Consider the following 25361-nt stretch of genomic DNA (forward strand, 5'->3'; position numbering starts at 1 on the left):
CATCTTACTGTTTGGTTAGTCACTTAACTTAGATTCTAGATTTCTTTGGTTACTAAATTTTCATAGAAACTAAATTATAATGAAGTAGCGAAGTACGCCATTATGGTCAATGAAAATGTTTTACCAAGCTACTCTGGGGGAACATAGTAGGACGTAGGAGGGACATTGAATCGGTCAATTGTGGAAAAAGAATGAAAGATTTTGTAACAAATGTCGGCCCTTGAATGACTTAAATATTCATCCGTATGCCATCTAATTAATGCTAATGCTGTGGAGACTTTTCTTCGTTTAATTTCATCCAACAAATTAACTGGCAAATTATTATGACTACGTCTATAAGAGTGGCATCAGACAGTGCGCACCAGACTACCAGCTGCGACTTTTGTTGGGACCCAAACAAACATCATGACCTTCCAAGAAAAAATAAATCTACCGTGGCCGCAACGGCACCGTAACATATTATTTACTAATTTTTCGACAAAAATTAACAGCATGCATTGGGTATATGATGTCAAATGTTTCATTGGGTCTTGATGACACTGTCCGAATTTTCTACATGACCACATCCTAATTATCCTTGATGAAAATATTCCACATCGACTCAGAAGAATAATTTGTGTATTAAGAATAAAAATTTAACACAATCCTCAATTCTTAAATTAAACCCTTAGGCTTCCATAATTATAAGCCACTTGTTTCACTTCAACTCAGTAACATGTGTCGGTCACAATCTGAGAAATGTTATGCACCATGGATTCTCTGCCAAAATGCGATGACTTTTTTATTCAAATCTTTTAACCCTTTTTTGTTCACTTTTTGGATGCGTTCAAATCAATTAATTCCCCAGCCATCTGCTTGCTGGCTGGCGCCTTAATGCCCTGGTCTCTCACCATCCCCGCACCCGTCTCGGGGTCCATTGCTTTTACGTCTACATTTACAATGATACAAACGTTTAATGGCCCCAAAATAAATGATTTTAAAATGATATCACCTTTAGAAAAAGGAAAAATGTTAAGTGAACTCATCTTGATAAAAGAAGGACAGAAATACATCTCAAACAATGATGATTCAGTTACTTTTTAAAAAAAATATGTACTTAACCTCGTCAACTCTTCTAACTCTTCTAAGGAGATAGTACCTTCACTGGTGCAACTTTGATCATTTGGAAGACTTAAATTCAAAGTGACCAAAGACTATATTATATAATCGTTGGAAGACTTCAGCTGTTCAAATTCAACTTAATATTTTGGTCTTATTAGGCAGTCACTTCTTCTTCTTAATTAATTATCTGCCTCATCCATCATCGATTTCGTTCAGAGAGAAGACGCTACATGGCGGCCGGTGGAGGAGGTCGCACTTTGCAAAACACACCGACATGGGCTCTTGCCACCGTTTGCTTCGTCTTGATCTTCATCTCCATTTTCATCGAACACTTGATTCATCTCCTTAGTACTGTAAGTTCAAGTTAAAAGAAGGATTTATTAGATAATTAATTAAAATCATTAATTTGTACTTGTTTTCTAGTAATTACTACAACCTTATGTACCCACTTGTCTGGTTTCGTTTCCTTTCCTTTTTTATGTGTTCAGTGGCTCAAAAGGAATAGGAAAACTGCATTTTTTGAGGCTGTGGAGAAGCTCAAATCAGGTGTGTGCAAATGAAGAAATATTTTTATTTCAAGTATTTGATGTACAATTAAGTTTGTCTTCTTGCTGTTAGTTTTCAGGGAAAAGAAAAACAGCCGAGAACTCTTCTTTTGCTTGGCAAATTGATCATTTCCCTACTAGTCATGTTTTAAAACTTATGGCCTATCAACAATACTCAAAAGTTCTGTAAAGGGTAAACAGTTGTTTCAATCTTATATTATTAGTCGACGCAAAACCCTATGACATAAAAGAAAAAAAAAAAAAAATTCCGTAACCTATCAACTTTTTGCCCTTTATTTAATTAAAAAGACCAAAGTACCCTCCAAAAAATGTATCACGCTATTTGTCATTGTAATATCAGGGGGGTTCTTCTGAAGTTTCCAACGTAATTAATTTTGCCAAATAGGAGGAGGCTTTTGGTTAATCTCTCTTAGTTGCCCTTAAACTAATTGTGTTTTTCATTGTTGATGGGTACATGCAGTGCTTATAGTGTTGGGGTTCATGTCTCTCATATTAACCGTGACTCAAAGATCGATTTCCAAAATCTGCATACCCACTAAAGTTGCCGACACTATGCTGCCTTGCCATCAGAGTCCAGAGATCAAAACCACCAGAGCTTTAGGATATCACGAACAGTTTTTATGGACTGATTCTTTACGGGAAAGAAGATTGGCAGCAGATGAACCCGTCAGTGCAACTTCTAATGATCATTGTGGCTCTAAGGTTAAATTTTCATTTTTTAATTTGGTTTGATTATTACCAAATGATCTTCTGGTGAGTTTTAAGTAAATGTCGTTAATTAACAAGTATTATCGTTGGTTTTATATATTGGCAGGGAATGTCGTCTCTTATATCACAAGATGGGGTAAACCAGCTTAACATCTTCATATTTGTGTTAGCAGTTATGCAAATTGTGTACTGTGTTCTCACTATGGCTTTAGGAAGAGCCAAGGTACAAGACTCACCATCATGATATCATTATTTATTTATTAATTGATCCATAATTATAAATATTCAGTTTATTTTTAAAGACTATATATTTATATTTTTAGTATAGATATAAATTGTTCATCGAGCGTTTCAAATGTATCTCAATCCATTCATATATTAAGTGACAGGAGGCGTAAGAGTCCTCAAGGTAATAAGCTATAACATGCAGATATTTGCACCCGATAACTATGTTCTATACATACGTATATATTGTAATTCTTTTTTTTTTTTTTCATTTATTGTCTTCTATCTTGGTAATCATTTCATTAAAGCAATGGTTTCCTTTCAATAAAGAGCATTATATTTGCGAGCGCACGTGTGCGGGGGGGCAAAGGTTTAATTATGTACTTAATAAGTTAAGAAACTTCTTATTTAATTATGTATTTGCTCGGTTCTAATTTTCTTTATACTGTCTTGAGCTTCACAGATGAAGCAATGGAAAGCATGGGAGAGGGAAACTCAGACAGTTGAATACCTAGCAGCCAACGGTAGGTTGCACTGGTCGCCTCCTTCTTACAAAATAGAATACGTTGAAATTTCTCGTGTGCGATTGTGAACGTTCCCATTTTTTAAAATTAGAAAAACAAATTTATTTTAAATAATAGAACATTCTTTTATGTATTGTTATTAATATGGTTTTTGCTTTCTATATAAAGATCCCAATCGATTTAGATTAACTAGAGATACGACCTTTGCTCGTCGCCACACGAGCTGTACTTCTTGTACAGGCACAGCATTCCTTCTTTGGACGGTAAGGCTTTTTAATTTTTGGCTCAACTACACTTACAGCTATAGCTAGCGTCTGTGGATTAATGTGATGACTGATGGCGATTGTGAATTAAATCAAATTTAAATTTTGGCGCAGAAATGCTTCTTCCAGCAATTCTTCAATTCAGTAGCAAAAGTTGATTACCTCACTCTTCGCCATGGTTTTGTCTCGGTAAGGGTGTCTAAAAAATTATAAAAAAAAATTATTATTCATGCATTACCCAAAAAAAAAAAAATCCCTAACTCAAGCTTCTTTATTTTCTTAATCTACAGGCTCATTTGTCGTCGACAAATTACAATTCATTTAATTTCCAGAACTACATACAACGATCCTTGGAGGATGATTTCAAAGTTGTAGTTGGCATCAGGTGATCACAGACGAAGATTTCTTTTCTTTTCTTTTCTTTTCTTTTTTTCTTTTGTGTTAATCATTCATTCATTCATTTATATATAAAACCTTATAATTAATTAATTAATTAATTATATATATAATAAAACTTTTCACTTTTTATGGACAGCCCGTTCATGTGGTTTGTAGTGGTCATCTTCTTGCTCGTAGACGTGCATGGTGAGTAATTACCTAAGAATATATATTTTTATTTCGTTTTTAATATTATATTTTTATTTTGCTCTCCTCCCACAGCATCTATATATTGAATGAGTAACATCGTCGTCTACATGAACATAATTACAGGTTGGAATGCGTATTTATGGGTATCATTTATCCCATTAACTGTACGTACAGATTGTTCAATTTAATTACTAAATAAAATATTCAATTATCAATTTTCTCTTTTGTTTGATTAATCGACGCATATATATGCTGTGTGCGCACTTTGTAGATAGTGTTAGCTCTTGGAACCAAGCTCAAAGTAATAGTTGCACGAATGGCTCATCAGCTCCAAGATGAGCATGATGTGATCAGAGGGTCTCCCCTTGTACAACCCAACGACAATCTGTTTTGGTTCAATCGTCCGAAATTCGTCTTGACTCTTTTGCATTACACTTTGTTCATGGTAATTCAATTGATCGATATAATCAAAATCCCGCATTAACTGTTATGAATAATTAATTAATTATTACTGCAATTAATTGAGGTTAATTACTTGTAATTTTTCATTTTCCAGAATGCATTTGAGATGGCTTTCGTCGTCTGGGTCACGGTATCAATCTCTCTTTCATGCACGTAACGTATTGGTTGCATATTTTTCAGAAATTGTTCTCACAAATTAAACAATGAACACCATCTTGTTATTGTCTTGCTATTATTTTTAAAATTTTTCATGATCTTGTCTTTCAGTGGCAATACGGGATAAAGTCTTGTTACCATACAAGAAAAGTGATAATCATTATCAGAGTGGTCTTAGCGTAAGTAACAAGCGTGTGTATATGTATAAAGTGCAGATACCCTCATTTTTTTTGTAACGTGGATACGTTGTTAAGTCGTGTGGTTTAATAATACTAAGAATTGACTCTATTAAACCTTACGACTTAAAAGCATGTTCACTTTTTGTTAAACTTTGTTGTCTGATTATTATGTAAGCTTGAACATATTTCCAGGGTGATGGTTCAAGTGACGTGCAGCTACATCACGCTTCCTCTCTACGCTCTCGTGACACAGGCAAGCGTTTGTAATTGTCGCTGAATGGGTGCATTTAGAATCTGACACGTTAGATTTGTAACTTGAATTGTTTGACATGCATGTGTATGAAACCTGAAATTTTACGCTTGAAATTCGTTGAATTTTGGTTTTAATTTCTACACGTCTATAGATGGGCTCGACTTTCAAAAGGGCTGCGCTGGAAGAGCAAACATCAAATGTTATAAAGCAATGGCATTCCAGAGTGAGGCAGAAAAGGAAAACACAGCAGCGAGGGCGCACGCCACAATCCAATTCCAGCCATGAGAACTCGTTAACCATTTGGAGCGGCAACAGAACTCTGAGTTCTCCGGATTTTGCTTCTCATAATCAAGCGCCGAGTCTCGGAGACATCGTCAGTGTTGCTAGCAGAATTGAGATTACGGAAATTGGTCGTCCAGATGAACATGGCCCTGCTGTTTTTACTCCCGATGATAGTACAAATACAAATGGCTGAATCCACAGAAATAGGATTTTTCTTTTTAATTAGTTACATGATTAAATTGTAGAAGGAATTATGTTTAGCCTATATAAATTAAATAGAACAATTATTTTATTGCTTGGTGTATATGGTAGGGTGTGTGTGTATAGTTAAACTTTACTGGAAATTGCTTATGTATGGCAAGCAAGCACAAATCACAAACCTTTCATTAATGATATAAAACTTGATGAAAACAATACAAGCTCACGTTTGTTTATATACAGAGAAGAAAGACAAAAAACAGCTAATACAGAGGGTAGCAGGGTAATTGAGCAAAATAACTAATTCATGAACATAGCCAATCATATTAAGCTTCTAGAAACGCCTCAGCTGCATGCATATGTACTGAGAATCTTCTGTATATCCATTTTGCCAGCGTAGCAAATCCATCTTATCTTCAACATTCTCAGATTGTAATTGACTGCAGCTGAGGTGGCATGCCAGCTTAGCATTGGAGTCAGCTGTTGGCTCTTCATAATCACTAATTTCAACATGTATATACATATGTATATATAGAGAGAATTTCATCCCATTTTTGCTCTCAAGGGCTTGATTAATTGAATGATTTTCAAACAACCTTTTTAATTGACCACCCACGGAAGTTTGATTTGTGAAGAAGCAAGGAATTAAGAAATGAATTTGTGCTTCACCCCCCATATTTTTAAAAGAAAAAAAAATCGTAATCTTAAATTGTATCATCATATTACCGTTCTTCTTTTTGAATACTTATACATATTATAACGAATAGAATACTATTAATATTTATAATTAGACATTTAGTAAAACTGTAAGATAAACCTAAATCAAATTTATAAAACACAACTATTATTTCCACTACAAATATTCGAACGGATATTCATTCCCCCTATATATTAGTGAGAAGTTTAACCTTCACCCAATTATATTAAGGCTAATGCTAAGTTACATGCATGTACCTTACACCCCTCTCACATGAATAGTGAATGATGTGGGTCCACTCATTATTCATGTGAGAGGGTTGTAAGGTACATGCATGTAACTTAGAGAGATCCTTATATTAATTACAGTACTTGTTGGCCTGCCACTTTGCCAAAGAGGCAAAGACCAAGTACAATCATATCACTGTTTCTCAAATTTTACAAAACTCAAAACTCAATTTGCTCCCGCCCATAAAATTGGAGCAACTGGTAATCGCGACATAAAATAAGTCCAGATCAGCCCATATAGTATAGTGGGCAGCTGCGTCTCTTGTATAGGGTCGAGTAGGTAACAGTAACCTTCCATTTTCACAGAAATGAAAAGGCCCATCTTTTGCTACTCATAGGGCCTGGTTATCAAACAAAGAAATATTGTTGTACACTACGAATTTTTTGCACCCTAAATCATAGAACACTTTAAATATAAAAGAAAAGAAATTGATATTTAATATTATATTATGGGAGGGCGTAACTTACGCCCTCTCACAGCAACAGTGCCACTGATGGGGTCTCACATTGTTGCTGTGAGAGGGTGTAAGTTACATTAAACGTAACTTAGTGCCTGCCTTGTTTTAGTTTATAAAATCAAGTTCCTCTCATGCAATACCCAACGAGACACAACAATTCATGTTAGTTTCAAGCAGAGAGAGAATTGTATTGAGCATGACGCTTGGCGGGCGAGGCCAGGATTGAAATATTAAGGAGGGTAGAATTATTATAAAAGTAAATATTTAGGGATTATAATTAATAAGTGTATTTTATAATCGAGTTAAAGTGTTAAGTATTAAACTCATAGGCTATATTTATAAATATGTCATTATGTCATCAAATTTTTTTTTTAGGTTAAAAAATTTAGAATATGCCTGCTTAAACTAACTATCTAGGCCCCTTTAGATTAGTATTATTTAAGATATAACTCACTCAAAATTTTTTTATTTCTTACACCATAATCTCATCCAATTTAACTAAAATCTTAGTTCCAACACTGCATATAAGTTACATATATACAAAAAAAAAAAAACGTGGTAATAAGAAGCAGTAACTCGCGGTGTGTCTTGTGGTGACAGCTGGCAGCGAAGGTTGTTAACACATGGTACAAGGACTAACCCTAGACACGAGACAAGGACAAATCTCAGAGTTCTAAGGCAAGTTGCGTCGGTTGTTGAAAAAGAAAGGCCCACATTAACACGGACCAGGGCCCGAGCACATAACACTACTGCAACAACTTGTGTTTTAGAATCAAATCATACTCGTGCTGTGGGGCAATGCATGTGCAGTTAAAAAGTTGAAGAGCCACCACATCTCTCACGTACATGTGGCCCATTGTTATTGTGAGTGGTTAGAATTGCAACCTTTCAGCCAAGTTTGACAAATCATAGTAAATTCTAAAGACATGGCTGACCCACCATTTTCATTTTTCTCCCCGATATTAACATTACTCCTAATGTACTAATCTCACAATTAGAAATCTGCTAATACAGCTTTAATTAACCTTGTAAATATGTTTTCCAAAGTTATAATTATAATAATAGTACAGTGAGCCTGATAATTTAGAGGTTTTAATAAACATACGACTTGTACCTAAAATATGACATCTAAAGTCACTAACAAAAAAGAGCGTGATATCTTTAATCCTAACAACTAAGTAGATACTGTCTATCTTACAGAATCTATTAGTAACAGATTCTTTTTCATCCCACACCATCGCTACCTACCAGCATCACTATATATTTGTTTTATATTCTTTTCATTTTATAGTCATAGAATTTATGTCCAATAATAGATCTGTTAGTAATGTAATCAGTAACTTAGCCGTATTTAAGTAGATATTATTCGTTTTTTGTTTTTGGTACAATTCAAAATACGTTTACTTAATTAGGAAATTAGTTTAGAAACTCTTTCGTTAGTGATATGGAATGTTAAATATGTTTTAAGGTCTTTAAAATATAGAAAAGTTTTACATTGCGAAGCTTGATACTAACAATAAATAAATAAATAAAAACCGGCCTATCTATGTCAAGAAATATCTAAAAGAATATTTTGACTTCTTTGGAAGTGCTTTTGATAATAGTAAATGCACTTGAGATCACACCTAACAATAATATCAAAGACAAATGGCATATTGATAAGGCGAAAGTAAAAGTTGAAGCTGATGTTATAGCTACCTCCATTGAAAATATGCGAAGATACACAAGAATTGAAGAGGTTAACCGAAAATGAATCCATTGCCCAATATATATATTACCATCTTTTATCCAACAATGGTCACATGAAGGGGATCTCATTTTTCCATTTTTGTCTGGAATTGCGGGCATTATGTGTTCTTGACTTGCTGGGAAACAGACACAAAAACAATTTCTTTTGTAAGATAATAAGATTCGGGCAACATGTGAGGGAGCAAAACAAAAACAAATTAGTTCTGGGGGCTTAATCGTACGTGATGTAAATTGTTGTATAAATTGGACTACTACTTCCCAACACCATCCCCTACAACTTTCAACCGTTCCAACATTACTGTCCCCCATTGATTCAACCACTAACTGACCCTCCACCCCTTCATCTCCCAACTAATCTCACCCAAAAAAAAAAAAATGAAAAAAATAATTAACCCCAACTGACTAATTAGGTTATTTGTTGCTATTGATTATCAATGGCAAACCGAGATTAAAATAAGATTTTTTTTATTTAGTGTATTTAAGATGTGTAGGGGTGGTTAAATTTCGAATCAAATTTTTTTTTAGTTCCTTAATTTATATACAGAATTCGAACTCGAGTGAAAGTTATTTGAAAACTAGTCATTAAGAGCGAAATAAGATAATATTTTGTAAAGGATTTGCTATTAGATAAATGTGCATATACATTCATCTAATAAAATATAACACATGTGCACTGCTTTTTATTTTTTAAAAATGGAAAATATTTTTCTTCAACATTTTTTTTTTGTATAAAAATACTCCCGAAAAAACTAAAACCTATAGTATTATGTTCTATGGTCTGAGCCGGAGACCCCCAAGTTTGAAAAATTGCTTTTAGTGAAGCTTAAAAAATATGGTTAAAAAGTCAAAATAAATACTTTATGGACCTCTTTGAGGTCGAAAAAGAAGTTGAAATTAATTTTTGAACATGGGCATGGGTTGTATTCCAAGCCTAATTGTATACCTTTATTAAACAAAATTTTAATTTTCATTAAATAATGGGTCGGTTTGGTTGCGATTGGTCATAATCAATCTTACATTATCATAATTAATCGATAATGAAAGCCCAAAAACTTGTTGAAAAAAATGAAAGAAGAAAAAATGTTAACTCAAACACCACAATCTTACTCCAAATCAGAAGATCTAGGCTCGATAATTATGTTTTTAAGGATGATTAATTTTATCCATAGAAAATGATGATAATGTGGCCCTAACCCACTTTTTTTTTTTTTTTTCAATAACAAATTTTGCAAAATGCAACCAATTATTCCATTTTTGTCTGGCAGCTATTATGCCCCAGTTGAATGGTAGTTATTATATGGGATACCATTTGTCTCCCTAAATTGGACCCACAATTTTTTATTCAGATTTAGCCAAAAGAGCTTTTCAGGCACAAAAAGCCAAATTAAGTAATTTCTTATAGCATTATTAAAAGTTAATTCCCAATCCATTTATGTAGTTATTAGAAGCAGCGACACTTCACAGAATCTAATCTCCTTTTTCAAAACAAATGTGTTATCTTTAGGGGATAGATACTTGATACTTGTATGTATAAATAGTCATATGAAAGGAGTGTTTTTTTTTTTAATATAATCTATTTTTGGTAACGGAAAGAATTTACAGCAATTTTTAATAGAAATAATCAAGTACGGTGGTTTACACTCGAGAATGAGATGATTAACACTAGAGAATAACTTTATATCATAAAGTTGAATAAATTCTTTTTTAAATTTTTTTATATTTTGAGAAAAAATAGATTTGAACAAAAAATCCTTAAAATCACTTTTTGTTTAAGATGCAGAAATATTAAATTTCAAAACCCAACTAGTATGTACTAATATAATTCCTTAAAAATGAAAAGTTTTTTTTTTTAAAAGAAAAAACATTGAAACAAGTTTAAAAGCATCTAAAGGCAATGACATAAAGGGCCCATTTAAAAAGAAAAAGAAATGCTTTTTATTATCTTGAATTCAATTCAATGATGAAGGTGACAGATAAATTAAATTAAACTAATTGAAACTAAAAAGAAAAGAAAAAAAAAAAAAAAAGGGCCTTCCTTCTGGAATTTGGTTTTGGGTGTAAAAGAGAGATTAAAGATGGGGGTGAGGTCAGTCTGGCGGGGCATTGGGGTTGGGGAAGAGACATTGACACATGATAACGAGTACGATGAATGCGGGCGATTGAAGCTTCAACATAAATATGCCCACTGCCCACTGCCCCTGCCCCCCGCCATCTAAAATCTAAATCACACTCGGACAAACATTAAACACTTGATGCCCATTTCATGATTAAAGCAGGAGCAGAAGATGCTCGTAAACTTAAATTTTAAAAAAGCAAAAAGAAACACAGAAAGAGACCGAAGCAGCAGACAGAAAAAGAAAGCCAGAAAGATTATTTCTCAGTGCAGTTAGTATCTGTCAATCAGTGACTGCAACGATATCCCAAAGCGACCGGCAACAGCCTCGAGCGACTTCCATTTTTATTTTTGCTTTGTTTTTAGGGTTTTCTTCCATGTGAGTGAGTGGCAGTAACTTGGGGGTGAGCATTTCTCGGCTCGGTTCCGTTCGATTCGATTTTCCCCCAAAAAAAATATTAAATTCAGAAAATTTTGAATGGAACATGAACCAAATTTAGAAATCTAACCAAACTGAAATATTTCAGTTCAATTTCTATGTTTGATTCATAACATTTAATATTTTTCTTCCATATTAACTAAATTTTTATTTTATTATTACTGAAATTAGATTTTTTAATCTAATTTAATTATAATCACGAATTATTCATGGTTTATGCAAAAAATTTAATTAAAAAAATATTATTGTATATATAAATTAAAATTTTTTTCTTTTTTAATTTCATTTCAATTCAAGACCAAAAATTAATTAGTTTCGTATTTTCTGAACCATTCAGTTCAGACTCGTGGAACCGAATGCCCACATCTACGTGTGACTATCATTTTATCTACTCAAAGTGAGTGATTTTAGCAAGTAACTTTGCTTTGTTGTGTGAAGCATCGATTTGTTTAGGCTTTGCACTAAAATGTCATTCAGTCTCATTGTAAAATAAATAAAGGTCTATTTGGTATTAAGGTTAGGCAGTGGTACCTTAAAAATTATATCATTAAAGTATTTAGTAAACACTAATTGTTATAACATGAAAATTAATATAATTTGATTCACAATTTAGATAATGAAAAAAACCTAAGATATAGTACAAATATTTTTTTAAATATTTGACAAAATATGCTTTCACTCTATTATTATTCCTCCTTTACCCCACGGATTCAATAATACAAATCCAACTAAAATTTATAGTCAAACATAAGTTAACATAAACATAATATTTTAATACACAATACAATCTTCATCGAATTAATTAATCACAAGGCGATGGCACTGTTTGTATAAGTGAAGAGCAATGCAATAGTGCAAATATGGAAATGGCTTTGGCTTTTACCAAGGCCACGCACATCAACAGACTCTTCTTTTATCATCCTCAAAAAAAAAAAAGGAAAAAACAAAAAATAATAATAAATAAATAAAAAGACTCTTTTATCATATTTTGGCGACAAATGCGTTGGCTGGACATTCTCACTCTCTTCGGTTGCATTATAATAATCCTGGGTTAATGTCCCCTACTTTTCTCCTTCCACACGTGCATCCACAGAGCGTGCATTACATTACCCCATTGAGTATTTTTTTACATTTACCAAATGCTCCACACAAATATTTGGTTTCATCAATTAAATCCACAATCCATATTACGTACGGTCTCATTTCACTCGTTAATACGTTTAATCCCTTACTAATATTGACAGCACAAACACGACTTAGGGACCTAGTGATACAAACTAACAAAATTTACGTTCTTATTTAATAATTGTCAAAATTTGGAGATCCAAATGTCATTATCCTAAATTAATTTGGAGAAAGCAACTTCCAACCGCATCTCACTTTTCATTTTGATATTTTTACTTACTTAAATGACTCCCACACGCAGATTAATTGAATACGACTAAATTTATGTTAATCACGTAAACATATAAAATCGAGATAGTTTATCTAAGCCGATTAATGTTGGGGTACCGTAATTTTTTTAATAGTTTTCAATTGTTTGAGATATTTTTAATATTTGAATTCCCGTGCAACATCTTTGTAAATGCTTGTGTTGGACTGTTATTGGCCATTCGGTGTGAAATATGACAAATGTAGTTAGGGCACTATGGTAAACAAAGAAAAATATGAGGGTAAATGCAATTGAGAAAATCAAGGCGTGAGCGTGAGAGGGGAATGTTATGATGAGCGTATGTGGTAGGCTTATGAAGCAACACCAAAAGCGCATGCCAAATCAATACCATCAAAATTTTCGTTGTTTTGTAATAATTTTATTCCTTTTCACTTACCTATTTGACTCGCGCACATTACATTCATTTAAATTAATTGAATATAAGATATGATATTATTTGTAAGAGAAAAGACGAAAGATTTACATCTTAAAGTTTAAACTAATGGATAGATAAACTCTGATTATTTTGGAAATGTACACACTTAACTCCTGCCAAAATCTATTTTTTGAGATTCATGTACTAGAGAGTGTGTAAATATTCATTCATCTTTTGAGAATAAAGCAGGAAAGAAGTGAAACTCACGCGCCTGAAACTGGAAATTGGAAGTTGAAAGGGCAGCAGCATCTCTGGAAAAATATAAAAGGAACAAAAGAGTGATAAGACAATAGATAGTAAAAGAGTGGACTGCTGGGCCTCTGACTCACTGAGTCCCAACAACTAACACCACGCCCATGATAGTTGCTGCCAAACTCTCTTGGCCCCATTCTTTTTCACATTGACAAATGACAACTCCTTCCTTTAATCTCTTTTGGCCCCTTTTTTTTCTTTGCTTTTCTTTTTTTCTTTTTTTAATTTTTATTTTCGATAATGAGTGTCCAACTGGGGACTGTTGTGTAGTGGCCGTTTCTGCTCTCACATTTCAACTCAACTTTCATAAAAACTTAACTGAAAAAGATTACCCATAAAAATTGGTCCATTCCTTTTCAAGATTGGACCATTTTTTTTTTAATTTAATAAAAATGTAAAAAGTTGAATCAAAGTGATACTGTCTGTCTGTAATTAGATCAAATACTATTTACATTAAATATCAAGAGGGTACATTTGGATGGAATTGATAACTTGAGATATGAAGTCTAAGGCTATGATGAGGGGAATTTAGTGGGTGCAGTTGTTCTTATTGTTGACGTTATGTGATTGTTTTTTTGGGGAAATAAAGAAAGTTCTAAAGAGAAGTTACAATATTAGATTTTGTTTGTTGTATTGTATTGATTTGAATTAATGAAAACTCCCCTTTTGTCTTGGACCGTGGTGGGAATGAATGGACAATGGAGGGCTCTGAATAAAACACAGTGAAAAAGAAGAAAAAAAAAGCAACTTCTTAAAATTATCAAATCACTCCATGTAAATTCGTAAATATAGGAAATAACTCGTAATTTTACTACTTCTCTCAAACTCCTCCATGCCATCAAATTACATCAATAAAATTGAATAAATTACGTTCTTTTTTTTAAAATCATTATACTTCTAATTGAAATATAGAAATAAGTTCACATAATTTACTAGTGTAACAAAATAATCATTGAAAGACTAAGATTGGAAAAAAATCATCATTTGTTGAGTGATGAATTCATACCCAAGTGAGTATTGTTTTATTTCTACCTTAATCAAATGGAAGTAAATCCACCTTTATTAATTTTAGATTTTTTTTTTTGTGTTAATAGACCCTCAGTTCTCATTATATGTATTTAGATTTGTAGATCTGTAACTAAACATGTTAATACTTAAAAAGAAAAAAAAAAGATCAAAGAATTCAGATCAAATAAGAACATAATTTATGATTCAAACTTTATAATTACTCTCTTAAATTTACTGATGAAAAGGATAAAATAATCTTATTACATGCTTAGTTCTTACCAGCAGAGATAAATAATAGAGATGATTTTGAGACAGCAGATAAGTTTGTGGACTAATTCATTGCTTTTGCAAAGTATTAGGCTACTTTTATAATTACTCAAAACATTTCTACAGTGTAATACTATAATTGACCCAAGAAAAACAAAAAAAGGGGAAAATAACAAAAGAAGAAAAAGCCAAGGCAAAGAAAGAAAAGAAAGAAAGAAAGCAAAGTGACAGGAGTAGGGGAGTGTGGGTTGTGTAATGTCTTAGCTTGTCCCCTCCACCCAACACAGTCTCTCTTTAAACAGTGTTAATTCCAAAAAAGCCACCACCTCAGTCCTCACTCACTTGGCTTTTATTTTATTTTATTTTTTTCATTTCTTATTTCTTTTTCGCTTTTTGTTTGTGTTTCTGTTCTTTCTGTAAGCAATTGTCTATGTCTTCTGTTTCTCCTGCTCCCTCCTCTCAGTACCTGCAAAAAATGGGAGAGGAATCATACTTTGAATTCCTTGTTATTATTTGATACCCTTTCTCTTTCTTTCATCTCATCTTTTTTTTTTTTTTTCCTCCCTTCTTCTTAAAGCCTTAGCATGACTTTCTTGTTCTTTTCTATTCATCTTCTTGCACCCTTCTCCTGTTTTAGCTTTATGGTACCCCTCAAAAATATGAAATTTCTTCCGTGATTTGACCCCATTTCCACATTTTCCTTAGTTTTTTTAAGCTTTGTGGGTGCTCTTGTTATCACCACTTCATTACTATTAAAGATATTATCTTAAGTGTGTGGTTTGTTAATGGTCTTTTAGTAGTATTGAGAGAGCACAAAGAATACCCTTTTTTGTTTTTTCGGCTGAGGTGTTCATGGAATTTGATCTGAACCATGCAGCAACTACCGAGGGGGAAAAGATTGCATTTTGCAATGGAGATTGTGGGAAGAACAACAGTGGTTGTGTCTGTTACTTGAACTCTTCATCTTCTTCTTCTTCATGTTCTGCAAATTCTTCTTCTTCTTCTTCTTTATATTCTTCAATTTATTTTGAGCTTTGGCATGCTTGTGCTGGTCCTCTCACTTCACTGCCCAAGAAAGGAAATGTAGTTGTTTACTTCCCTCAGGGTCACTTAGAACAAGTTGCCTCATCCTCTGCTTTTCCACCTATTGAAGTTCCCAACTTTGATCTCCAACCACAAATCTTTTGCAAAGTTGTGGATGTTCAACTGCTTGTAAGTACAGGGTCCTTTTCCTTTCGTGTTGGATTGCTTGTGAATTCTCATATTAGCCTTCAGCACAAGGCTATACGATTTCCCATTTTCTTTTTATTCTTTTAAATTTGATTATTAATTGTAATTTCTCTATGTAACAGGCTAATAAAGAGAATGATGAGGTCTATACTCAGGTTGCTTTGCTTCCTCAACCGGAGGTATGATTTTCTGCCTAAACTGTTGCTAATTGGCTTCTCTGTCTTTGTTATTAGTGCGTACTAGTTGCATTTCTTGATGAAAATTTTCAACTTGTAAGTTTTTAGCAATTATTGTATATATTTTATGAGAATTTATATTCTTAACGTGTTGAATTTAAATTTCTGTTGCTCATACTGTATCCTTTGGTGTTTTATATAGTTGGAAGGGCTAAATTTAGAGGCAAAACAGCTTGAAAATTTGGGTGTGGATGAGGAGGGGGGTGGAAGATCACCTACAAAATCAACTCCTCATATGTTCTGCAAAACACTTACAGCTTCTGATACTAGTACCCATGGCGGGTTCTCTGTTCCTCGTAGGGCTGCCGAAGATTGTTTCCCTCCTCTGGTGCAGTTCTATGCTTTTATATGTTTGCTATGCTTTAGAAAATCAGATGGTAACATAATAATGGAGATTTTCTAGTTAAAGTAATGGTATTTCCTTTATTTCAGGACTATAAACAGCAGAGACCCTCTCAAGAGCTTGTTGCCAAGGACCTGCATGGAGTGGAGTGGAGGTTTCGACATATTTATAGAGGTAACTTTGGGAAACTTCTGGAAACCTGTCTGTTTCTTATCAAAGAACAAAGAAAAATTGAAGGAGAAATCGATAAAGTTCAATGTTTATTACCTTTTAGGTCAGCCAAGGCGGCATCTGCTTACCACAGGATGGAGCATCTTTGTGAGCCAAAAGAATCTTGTTTCAGGGGATGCAGTGCTTTTCCTGAGGTTAAAAAAAAAAAATTAACATTTTGATGATGCATGTAACATTACATTGTAATTTTCTCGTTTGTTATGAATTGGAGCCAAAAGTCACTGTTAGCTCTGTGAATATGGTAACTAGTCAAAAGGAGAAAAGAATTATTACAAGGAAATCATTTGCACATCTTCGAGTTTTATGAAAACAGATAAAATTACTGCCTTCTCTAAATCCCAAAATGCTCAATGCATAAGAAGATTTGAACGAGTTTCGCTTGTCCAAAACAGTGAACTAAAGGGTATTCCAATGCTGTGAGCAAATAATTCATTGTTTCATTTCCAATCAACAACATCCTATTGTCATGGGTTTCTCCAACCCCATTTTAGTGACCAGAACCTGCAAAATTTTTCTTTCATTTTGTAGGGGTAAAGATGGAGAGCTGAGGTTGGGTATCAGAAGATCTGTTCAACCTAGAAATGGTCTTCCTGATTCAATTCTTTCGAAGCAGAATTCATACCCCAATGTTCTTTCTGTAGTGGCTAACGCAGTATCAACCAAGAGCATGTTCCATGTTTTCTACAGTCCAAGGTAATTGACCATTGTCTGCTTAAATGGAGGAAATGAAATTCATACTGATACTTCTCTGTTGGTCCCACAGTCCCATTTTTTTTCTTTTTTGCGCCCCTCTTTCTACTTGATGACTGTGAACGGTTGCAACTACTACAAGGCATTTTGTTGTCAATGAGACTAATAGCATAAGTAATTCTATGGATTGGATGTCAACCATTCTCAAGCTGTGATTTTATTGAGAAAACGTCATATGAGGCTCCACTCCCGCTGCGTGAATAATATCATATATATGAATGTAACTTTAGCACTAGCATGTGAGTATGAGTTCTTGAAAGAGTTATGTGTCAAACATTTGCCTCAATAAGAAGAGTATAGTAAATTTAGGTAATAGAGCACATCAGCTACATATTACTGCCCCTTGCCTTTGACTGTGAACCTCTTTACTTGCTTGGATTACTAATTTTTGTTCATTCTGTTCTTTGGTTAACTGAGCACATGTGTACTGGAAAAAATGATTCAATGATAGAAATTATATCATCGATTTTGAAGCTGGTTCCTGGGAGTTGAACAAAAATGGTCAAGCTGTATGTTGTAAATTAAATGACTATGATTTCTTAATTTCAGTTGGAAATTAAGCTATGAAGCTTGAATTGATTAAGGAATGGCTTCAATGACTTAGCAAGCATTTCTCTTCAGAACGCTTGTTCTGCAATCATTCAGCCCATATTCTAAGACTGTATTCTAGAAGTTTGAGCTAATAGCTCTTGTTCTTATGAAATTGAAGACGAATCCATTCATTCTTGCATTTTTATTTACTTGCTGGGTCAGGCTTGCTTTATGAGAAAAGAGATTTTTATTTCCAAAATGTTGAAATGCAGGGCCACTCACGCAGACTTTGTCATACCCTACCAAAAGTATGTGAAGATCATCATGAATCCCATATGCATTGGAACAAGATTCAAAATGAGATTTGAAATGGACGATTCTCCTGAAAGAAGGTATTGTATGAGTCCATTACACAGCATGACAATAATTATATTTTTACTGGTGATGATTTATTCTCATACTGTGGTGCCATTTCTTATCTTGAAGGTGCAATGGTGTAGTGACTGGAATCACTGACTTGGATCCCTATCGATGGCCAAACTCAAAATGGAGATGCTTAATGGTGAGCTTTATAATTATGCTATCAATAACTTATCTACAGTATTCCCATTCTCTTTGATTTGGACAATCTTGCATTTTATTGTCTTTTGTCTACTTGCAATTTTTGTTCTTTATCCTGGATATGAGGAAATTGCTTCCTTGTCGAGCTTCCACTTGTTTGCTTGGTAGACCGTTGTTTTAATATATTTGTGCTACCTCTTTACCTTTCATACACAATCACTAATAAGTGTATGTACTTCAGTTACTCTGGGAAGACCACTGAATTTTCTTAAGCTCGGTTTGTTTTCATACTATAATTCACACGGCATTAATTAGGCTGATTTAACAATACCAGGCTGCTTCTAGGGAGCCAAGTAGTTGATGAAACTCACTCACGCCGGAATTCCTCCATCTTATCATGCTAATTTGATGGACCCTGCTGGGTCACATTAGATTACTTATGCATACATGTTTTATTCACCAATTTCATATATGTTTGGACAGGTCAGATGGGATGAGTGTATTGGGAGTGATCATCAAGAACAGGTTTCCCCCTGGGAAATTGATCGTTCTGTTTCTCTCCCACCCCTGAGCATTCAGTCCTCCCCAAGGATGAAGAAACTGCGGACTGGTCTGCAGGCTCCTCCACCCGACTACCCTGTCAGTGGTAAAAATCCTCCCAATTAGATAATCATACCAGCATTTTCTTCTTCACACTTGCTAACTTCTCCATGTTATAATCTGTCTTCTTGCAGCCAGAGGTGGTGGGGTTTTGGACTTTGAGGAATCTGTAAGATCCTCTAAGGTCTTGCAAGGTCAAGAAAATGTAGGTTTTGTATCACCCCTGTGTGGATGTGATACTGTTAACCACCCTCTGGGTTTTGAAATGCGAGCACCCGCACATCAAAGTCTTGCATTAAATGGAATCAGAAAGGATAATATTAATGAGCTTGTTAGAGCTCGCCCCACCTCTTACACAGGCTTTGTGGAATCCAATAGGTTTCCAAAGGTCTTGCAAGGTCAAGAAATATGCCCATTGAGATCCCTGACTGGAAAAGTTGATCTCAATCTAGGCACTTGGGGAAAACCCAATTTTGGTTGCAATTCGATGAACATGTATCAAGCATCCAAGCCCAATATCTACCCTCCACCATCAGAAAGCCTGTCAAATATGTTTTTCCCTTATGGTGATATGCCCAAAACTGTCCAACATCACACAATGCGCCCTTATGCTTCTAATCTCCAGAGAGAAAATGTTAAACTCAACTCATCTTCTATCCAGATGCCAGCAATTGGAGCCGAAATTAGAAAAGAAAATCTTCTGAACGAGCATAAGCCTGTGGAAAATATCCCTACACCCACTTTCAAGGCAAATATGACGAGTCACAAAGATGGAAGCTTTAATGGGACAGCAGCTGGATGTAAGCTTTTTGGGTTCTCTCTGACTTCTGAAACACCTACTCCAAGCTCTCAAAGCCCTGGTAAGAGGAGTTGTACAAAGGTGAGCTATGTAAGGATCAAAATTGGAAAGAATTTGCCAATATTTAATTTCTGCCTTTTCCTTTTACTAATGATGTTTCATTAACTTGGGGAAGGTTCACAAGCAAGGCAGCTTGGTTGGAAGAGCTATTGATCTCTCGAGACTGAATGGCTACAATGACCTGCTAAGTGAACTAGAGCACTTATTTAACATGGAAGGCCTTTTGCGAGATCCTGCTAAAGGATGGCGGATCTTGTACACCGACAGTGAGAATGATGTGATGGTTGTTGGGGATGATCCTTGGCAGTAAGTGTCAAATATTCTCTCATCACCTTTAGTTCATTCTCTATTATGTTTCTGCTTCTATCCAATGACAAGATCTTTAGCAGTCCTAGAGAAGCGAGCAGAACAATTGGATTTGTCTTTTTCTTTTGTCTTAACAAATGAGTTTTTGTGGTAGCAGTGAATTCTGTAATGAGGTGTCCAAGATCCATATCTATACGCAAGAAGAAGTGGAGAAGATGACCATTGGAACCACCGATGATACTCAAAGCTGCTTGGATCAAGCACCGGTAATAATGGAAGTTTCAGTTTCGAAGTCTTCATCAGTCAGCCAGCCAGACTCTTCTCCGACGGTAGTAAGGGTTTGAAGTTCCTAGACATGCCTGATGATATGTTTGTATGTACAACGTAATAAATATGAACCTAATTAGGGGTCTTATGTTTGCCTCTGTGCGCATTCCTATTTGGCCTTCTATTATCGACAATCACAGTTGTAAACTGTTTTCAACTTGTGCTTTCTGCCTACCGGCAACATGCTAGCATCAATAATTCAGTCACAGTATGTTTTGGCGTGATGGAAAATGGAAAGTGCTTCTGTTTGGCTTCCGTAACGAAATGATAGCCCGATTGGGGCCACATTACGGTGAAAAATAGAATTCGGGCTCCTGCTGATTCGCTGCTCACTTGAGTGTGGACCCTGTGCTTCTACAATTTCTTCGTAAGACAAAGCAAAATTGGATTAAATTTAGAAGACAAAGCAGGTTAAAGGACCTACACGATTCAGTTTACTACATGCACCAAACTTGATTGGAAGTGATGTGTTTCAGTTGTCTAGAAATGCACAGATGTAACATCAGACATGCAGTAACACAGTACAATAAAGGCATCACAAACAAATCCGTCATGCATTATGATAAGATTTGTGGCTATTCAAAGAAATGTTGTGGACAATTTTATCACGTTTCCTCCCGGCCATTACCGAAACAAGTAAAATTACGAAAGTTTACATAAATATTTGAGAAAATAGAACGTGCAAATTTTATTTTGTAGAGTTGATAAACCGGTAAGTTTTATAATTCAGCACTTGTTCGTGCGTTCCCCGTTTTAAACCAAGGGAATTTCACAATTTAAAATGAATATAGAAAGTATGTGCAACAGTGCAAGTGAGAATCCTACAAAGCGGCCATCTCTCACTGTTGCTTTAAGAGCGCGCGACCTATAATCATTCTTCTTATCTCACTGGTGCCTGCCCCAATTTCATATAGTTTGGCATCTCGAAGGAGACGTCCAGTGGCATACTCATTTACATAACCATTACCACCTAAACATTGAATAGCCTGGAAAGTAGAATATGAGCTCAATCAATAAATTGACAATAATATGTTCAGAATTTGCCGCTTAAAAAAGCTGCACAATAATATAGTCATTGCACAAACAAAAAGACGGGTTAAGACTAGGAAGAACTGTAGGTTCACCTGCAGAGTAACTTGGGTGGCTCTTTCAGCTGCACAAAGTATCACTCCAGCACAGTCCTGAAAATTGTATCAACAGTCGGTTACTGTCTGCTTCAGTTAACAATCTCATGCTATTAGACAGATATAGTCATTTTCATTTTCCCCTTCCACTTAAAAAAAAAAAGGAAAAGAACAGAATTCAGATTTCAACAATACCTTAGGGTCAACTTTTCCGTTGTCACAGTCCCTGGCAACAGAATAAACATAGGACCTGAAATAATGGCAGTTTGTTAACTGCTGCTATGAGGAAAACTAAAGTTTTTAGACACATTGACATGTTACAAAATCAGAATCTCTTGTACCTTGATGATTGTAAAGCAGTATACATGTCAGCAGTTTTTCCCTGTAAAGCAATTGTGCATGTTAAGTAACAGCACTTATCCAAACAATCGTCATTCCCAATAGCAAGTACGAACCTGGATAAACTGAAATTCCCCAAGTGGACGGCCAAATTGCTCCCGCTGACGAACATAAGGAAGAACAACATCAAGGCATGCCTGCATAATACCCAGGGGCCCAGCTGCCAAAACAAGCCTCTCCAAATCTAGCCCTGACATCATAACATAAACTCCTGAAAAGAAACAAGAAGCTTGGATCAGAATGTGGTCAACTGGTTTTCAAATAATTATGAGCACAACAAAAAATCCTTGGGTCTGATAATAAAAGGAGATAACTAAAGAACAGGCAGGAATTAGAAACGGTTCTTCCAGTTCTCCAATAGACATGCAGCATCTATGTAAGATAATTAAAAATTTTAGGTTCACCAAATGAGTTGCAACCTTTTCCTTCCTGCCCAAGAACATTCTCATTTGGAACAAAGCAATTCTCAAATACAAGCTCACATCTGCATAGACCAATAGCATTATTAGTAACAAGTAGCCAAGAGGGAAAGAGCAGGGGTGGACTTCAAAAACGAAAAGTTCAAATAAAAGCATTTCAGACGTACGTATCACTTCCTCTCATCCCGAGCTTGTCTAACTTCTGGGCAGTGCTGAATCTGCAGAACCAAATCAAACTTGCTAAGAATCAATGATCATCACTGTCAGCAGACCTCATGTGCTTATTAGAAATATTGAGGAACTTATGAACAAGGATCTTTTTTCCATTTTGTCTAAAACAGAGTTTTAAATGAAATTTTTTTTAGAGCATGTTAATCTTAGAGAAGCAAAACAGAATGGTTTCATCCCTATTTGTTGTCTAGAATCCGCCTCTTATGTCCAATGCAATTATGTTTCCATCCTCATGTTATAAACCCTGTTAAGATTTTTATTAAGACCATGGTGAGTTGAGTCTATACATAATTCTACAATTTGATTAGCTAACAATTAAAGCAGGCTAGTCAGCACAAAGCCCTCAACAGATATGACCAAGAAATGGTAGTAGTTCAACAGATTGACCATTGTCAAAAGAGTTAGTTGCCTGATCATTACAGAATCATTCATCAAAACTGTTCTATATGTCCCAGATAACCAACAACTCATCCTAGGACCAACTACAGTCTAAAACCACAAAATTTGAATTCATTAAATTTTCTAAAAACTTTCGAGGAAAAGGTTTTATGATTTGCCAACGTTCAGTAGTGAAGAAATAAATTAGCTTTGGTGGAAGTACCCGGGCATTCCTTTCTCTATGATAAATGCTGTGATTCCTTTTGAGCCAGCTTTAATGTCTGTTTTTGCGTAAACAACCTGAGGCACATTGACGGTCAGTGGCAACAAATGAAAAAAGAAATTAAGCAGAATAAGAAAAAAATTTATACCAAGAGTAAATTCAATAACTGTAAAAGGTAGCTTATTATCATACTGAAATAAAATTATAACAGACATGCATGACAAAGCAAAAGAACTTTTCAAAATACCAACGTCTGAGCAACTGGACCATTGGTGCACCACATCTTGTTCCCATTTATAATATAACCCCCATCTACGCGATCAGCTTTGCATTTCATGCCAACAACATCAGAGCCAGCTGCATTGAATACAAAGACATCAGACAAATTGCCTAACAAAAAGGTAGACAGCCCCAGAAGAAGCATAGGCAAGTTACCGTTGGGTTCACTCATGGCAAGAGCACCTACATGTTCTCCGCTAATGAGCTTCACAAAAACAGACCATAGGTAAGTTAAAATGAAGTCAAGAAACATAGGATATTGCCATATTTTCATGAATGCAAATAGCAGAAACATGAAGGAAATCACAGGGAAGCCCCTTAAAAGTAACAGTACAATGAAATTAAGAACTATATTACAGAATAACTTCAACTAGACCATAAAGTATCATAAAAGAGGATCAATGGAGGCAACCACAAATTACAGACAAGATTGTCAATACTGCTACGAAAGTACAATCAGTACAGACATAAACTATGAATCAATTTATAGCAGAATCAGAATTCAACAGAGAATATGTCATATGCTATAGAGGAACTGTACAAATATTCAACGTTGCAACAAACTAAATGAAAACAGATGGAAAATCACACCTTGGGCAAGTACTTGTCTTTCTGAGCAGGGCTTCCATGTCTCACCTAAACAACCATTAAAAAAAACAAAATGAATATACCTTAAGCACCATTGAACAACCAGGCAAGTACTATTTCAATTTGACAGATCCTCAGTTCTCTTAATTACCAATTGATTGATGCACAAATTAGAATGGGCACCGTAAGAGAGACCAACAGACCCCGACGCACGGCTAATTTCTTCCATTGCTATGCAATGATACAAGTAACCAAGTCCAAGCCCTCCGTATTCCTCTACAAGAGAACCCACAGTTTAAGGTTTTAGTAGAAACGAATAAAGCCGAACCAAGTCCAAGCTCAAAGACTAAAAAACCCAAGGTAAAGACAATCACGACGAAGCAGAAATAAAAAATTGTTACTTAGCTTATGCAAATAAAAAATAAATAAATAAATAAGATAAAAGAAGCATACGTGGAGCTGTTATTCCATGGAGATTGAAATTTCCCATGAGTTTCCATAAATTAACATCCTGTAGCAAGAGAAGCAACCAAAATCACAAATTTGATTTCAACTCCATTTGCACTGATATCATATAAGAAAATGTTAAGAAGTAAAGTAAAAAAGCACCTGTGGGAACGAATTTGATTGGTCAATTTTTGCCGCACGAGGAGCAATGTTTTCTCGCGCAAATTGCCCCACACTTTCTTTAAACTGTATGCATAGGCTAAGTCATTTTTTCACGTGGAAAACGAATAATGAATGAAGACGCGAGAACAAAAGCACGCGGAGGTGGAGAGAGGGACCTGTAATTGAGTGTCATCAAAGAGCAGAGAAGTGGAGGAGAAAGCAGCCGAATGTTTCTGCTTCTTCGTAAAGAACGAAGCACAGAGAGACCGTGCACCCAAGAGCCTCTGCATTCTTCTCTCTTACCTTTTTCCCTTTTTTACTTTCTCTCCTCTCTTTGTGTTTTACGGACTGAAGTGAATTCATGTCTCCGACGTATTATAAAGAGATTTAAGTTGTACGTACGCGTGTCGAAGTTGGGCTGTCGTCAATTTCAGACTTCTCTGAAACTGGAAACACTGGATCCCTCCAGTTCACGAACTGACTAGTCGATACGA

General features: G+C 35.0%; 3 protein-coding genes across 6 annotated transcripts; 2 read left to right on the forward strand and 1 right to left on the reverse strand.

Moving 5' to 3' along the window:
* The first annotated feature begins 1144 nt into the window (after window positions 1–1144).
* Window positions 1145–5779, forward strand: LOC18034811 (MLO-like protein 3). Its single transcript, XM_006424554.2, has 15 exons — window positions 1145–1454; window positions 1590–1647; window positions 2128–2369; window positions 2482–2598; window positions 3064–3124; window positions 3293–3387; window positions 3502–3576; window positions 3678–3772; window positions 3923–3972; window positions 4099–4139; window positions 4247–4420; window positions 4532–4567; window positions 4705–4772; window positions 4965–5025; window positions 5177–5779. The coding sequence occupies exons 1-15, from the start codon at window positions 1332–1334 to the stop codon at window positions 5498–5500; spliced, it is 1620 nt and encodes a 539-aa protein (XP_006424617.1). The 5' UTR covers window positions 1145–1331; the 3' UTR covers window positions 5501–5779.
* A 9097-nt stretch (window positions 5780–14876) lies between these two features.
* On the forward strand, window positions 14877–20841 carry LOC18035349 (auxin response factor 4). 3 transcript variants are annotated; one of them, XM_024179469.1, is made up of 12 exons: window positions 14878–15855; window positions 15996–16052; window positions 16252–16437; window positions 16542–16626; window positions 16727–16817; window positions 17212–17376; window positions 18237–18356; window positions 18451–18526; window positions 19009–19171; window positions 19260–20005; window positions 20100–20290; window positions 20445–20841. In XM_024179469.1, exons 1-12 carry the CDS (start codon window positions 15496–15498, stop codon window positions 20632–20634), a joined length of 2430 nt encoding a protein of 809 aa, XP_024035237.1. In that variant the 5' UTR covers window positions 14878–15495; the 3' UTR covers window positions 20635–20841. The 3 variants fall into 3 exon arrangements, with proteins under 3 accessions (XP_024035238.1, XP_024035237.1, XP_006424619.1); XM_006424556.2 differs by having other exon boundaries at window positions 20448–20841; XM_024179470.1 differs by lacking the exon at window positions 20445–20841 and having other exon boundaries at window positions 14877–15855; window positions 19260–19985; window positions 20100–20222.
* A 369-nt stretch (window positions 20842–21210) lies between these two features.
* Window positions 21211–25229, reverse strand: LOC18035254 (isovaleryl-CoA dehydrogenase, mitochondrial). Of its 2 annotated transcripts, XM_006424560.2 has the most exons (15): window positions 25044–25228; window positions 24868–24951; window positions 24712–24769; window positions 24410–24534; window positions 24262–24306; window positions 23827–23875; window positions 23639–23748; window positions 23392–23468; window positions 22727–22777; window positions 22560–22624; window positions 22197–22351; window positions 22083–22123; window positions 21937–21991; window positions 21742–21798; window positions 21211–21603 (listed from the first exon to the last, which is right to left on the reverse strand). In XM_006424560.2, exons 1-15 carry the CDS (start codon window positions 25155–25157, stop codon window positions 21457–21459), a joined length of 1233 nt encoding a protein of 410 aa, XP_006424623.1. In that variant the 5' UTR covers window positions 25158–25228; the 3' UTR covers window positions 21211–21456. The 2 variants fall into 2 exon arrangements, with proteins under 2 accessions (XP_006424623.1, XP_024035239.1); XM_024179471.1 differs by lacking the exon at window positions 24868–24951 and having other exon boundaries at window positions 25044–25229.
* Window positions 25230–25361: the final 132 nt, after the last annotated feature.

The sequence above is a fragment of the Citrus clementina genome, unplaced genomic scaffold (assembly GCF_000493195.1).
Source record: "Citrus clementina cultivar Clemenules unplaced genomic scaffold, Citrus_clementina_v1.0 scaffold_8, whole genome shotgun sequence".
In the NCBI taxonomy this organism is placed as follows: Eukaryota; Viridiplantae; Streptophyta; class Magnoliopsida; order Sapindales; family Rutaceae; genus Citrus; species Citrus x clementina.

Excerpts from the sequence above, each read along its gene's own strand:
- LOC18034811 (XM_006424554.2), top strand. The coding sequence starts at position 1,332 with ATGGCGGCCGGTGGAGGAGGTCGCACTTTGCAAAACACACCGACATGG. Across the intron at positions 1,455-1,589 it reads TGATTCATCTCCTTAGTACT|TGGCTCAAAAGGAATAGGAA; the intron begins GTAAGTTCAAGT and ends TTATGTGTTCAG. Across the intron at positions 2,370-2,481 it reads ATGATCATTGTGGCTCTAAG|GGAATGTCGTCTCTTATATC; the intron begins GTTAAATTTTCA and ends ATATATTGGCAG.
- LOC18035349 (XM_024179469.1), top strand. The coding sequence starts at position 15,496 with ATGGAATTTGATCTGAACCATGCAGCAACTACCGAGGGGGAAAAGATT. Across the intron at positions 16,053-16,251 it reads CTTTGCTTCCTCAACCGGAG|TTGGAAGGGCTAAATTTAGA; the intron begins GTATGATTTTCT and ends TGTTTTATATAG. Across the intron at positions 19,172-19,259 it reads ACCCGACTACCCTGTCAGTG|CCAGAGGTGGTGGGGTTTTG; the intron begins GTAAAAATCCTC and ends GTCTTCTTGCAG.
- LOC18035254 (XM_006424560.2), bottom strand. The coding sequence starts at position 25,157 with ATGCAGAGGCTCTTGGGTGCACGGTCTCTCTGTGCTTCGTTCTTTACG. Across the intron at positions 21,992-22,082 it reads ACTGCTTTACAATCATCAAG|GTCCTATGTTTATTCTGTTG; the intron begins GTACAAGAGATT and ends CCATTATTTCAG. Across the intron at positions 21,604-21,741 it reads CCACCCAAGTTACTCTGCAG|GCTATTCAATGTTTAGGTGG; the intron begins GTGAACCTACAG and ends TCTACTTTCCAG.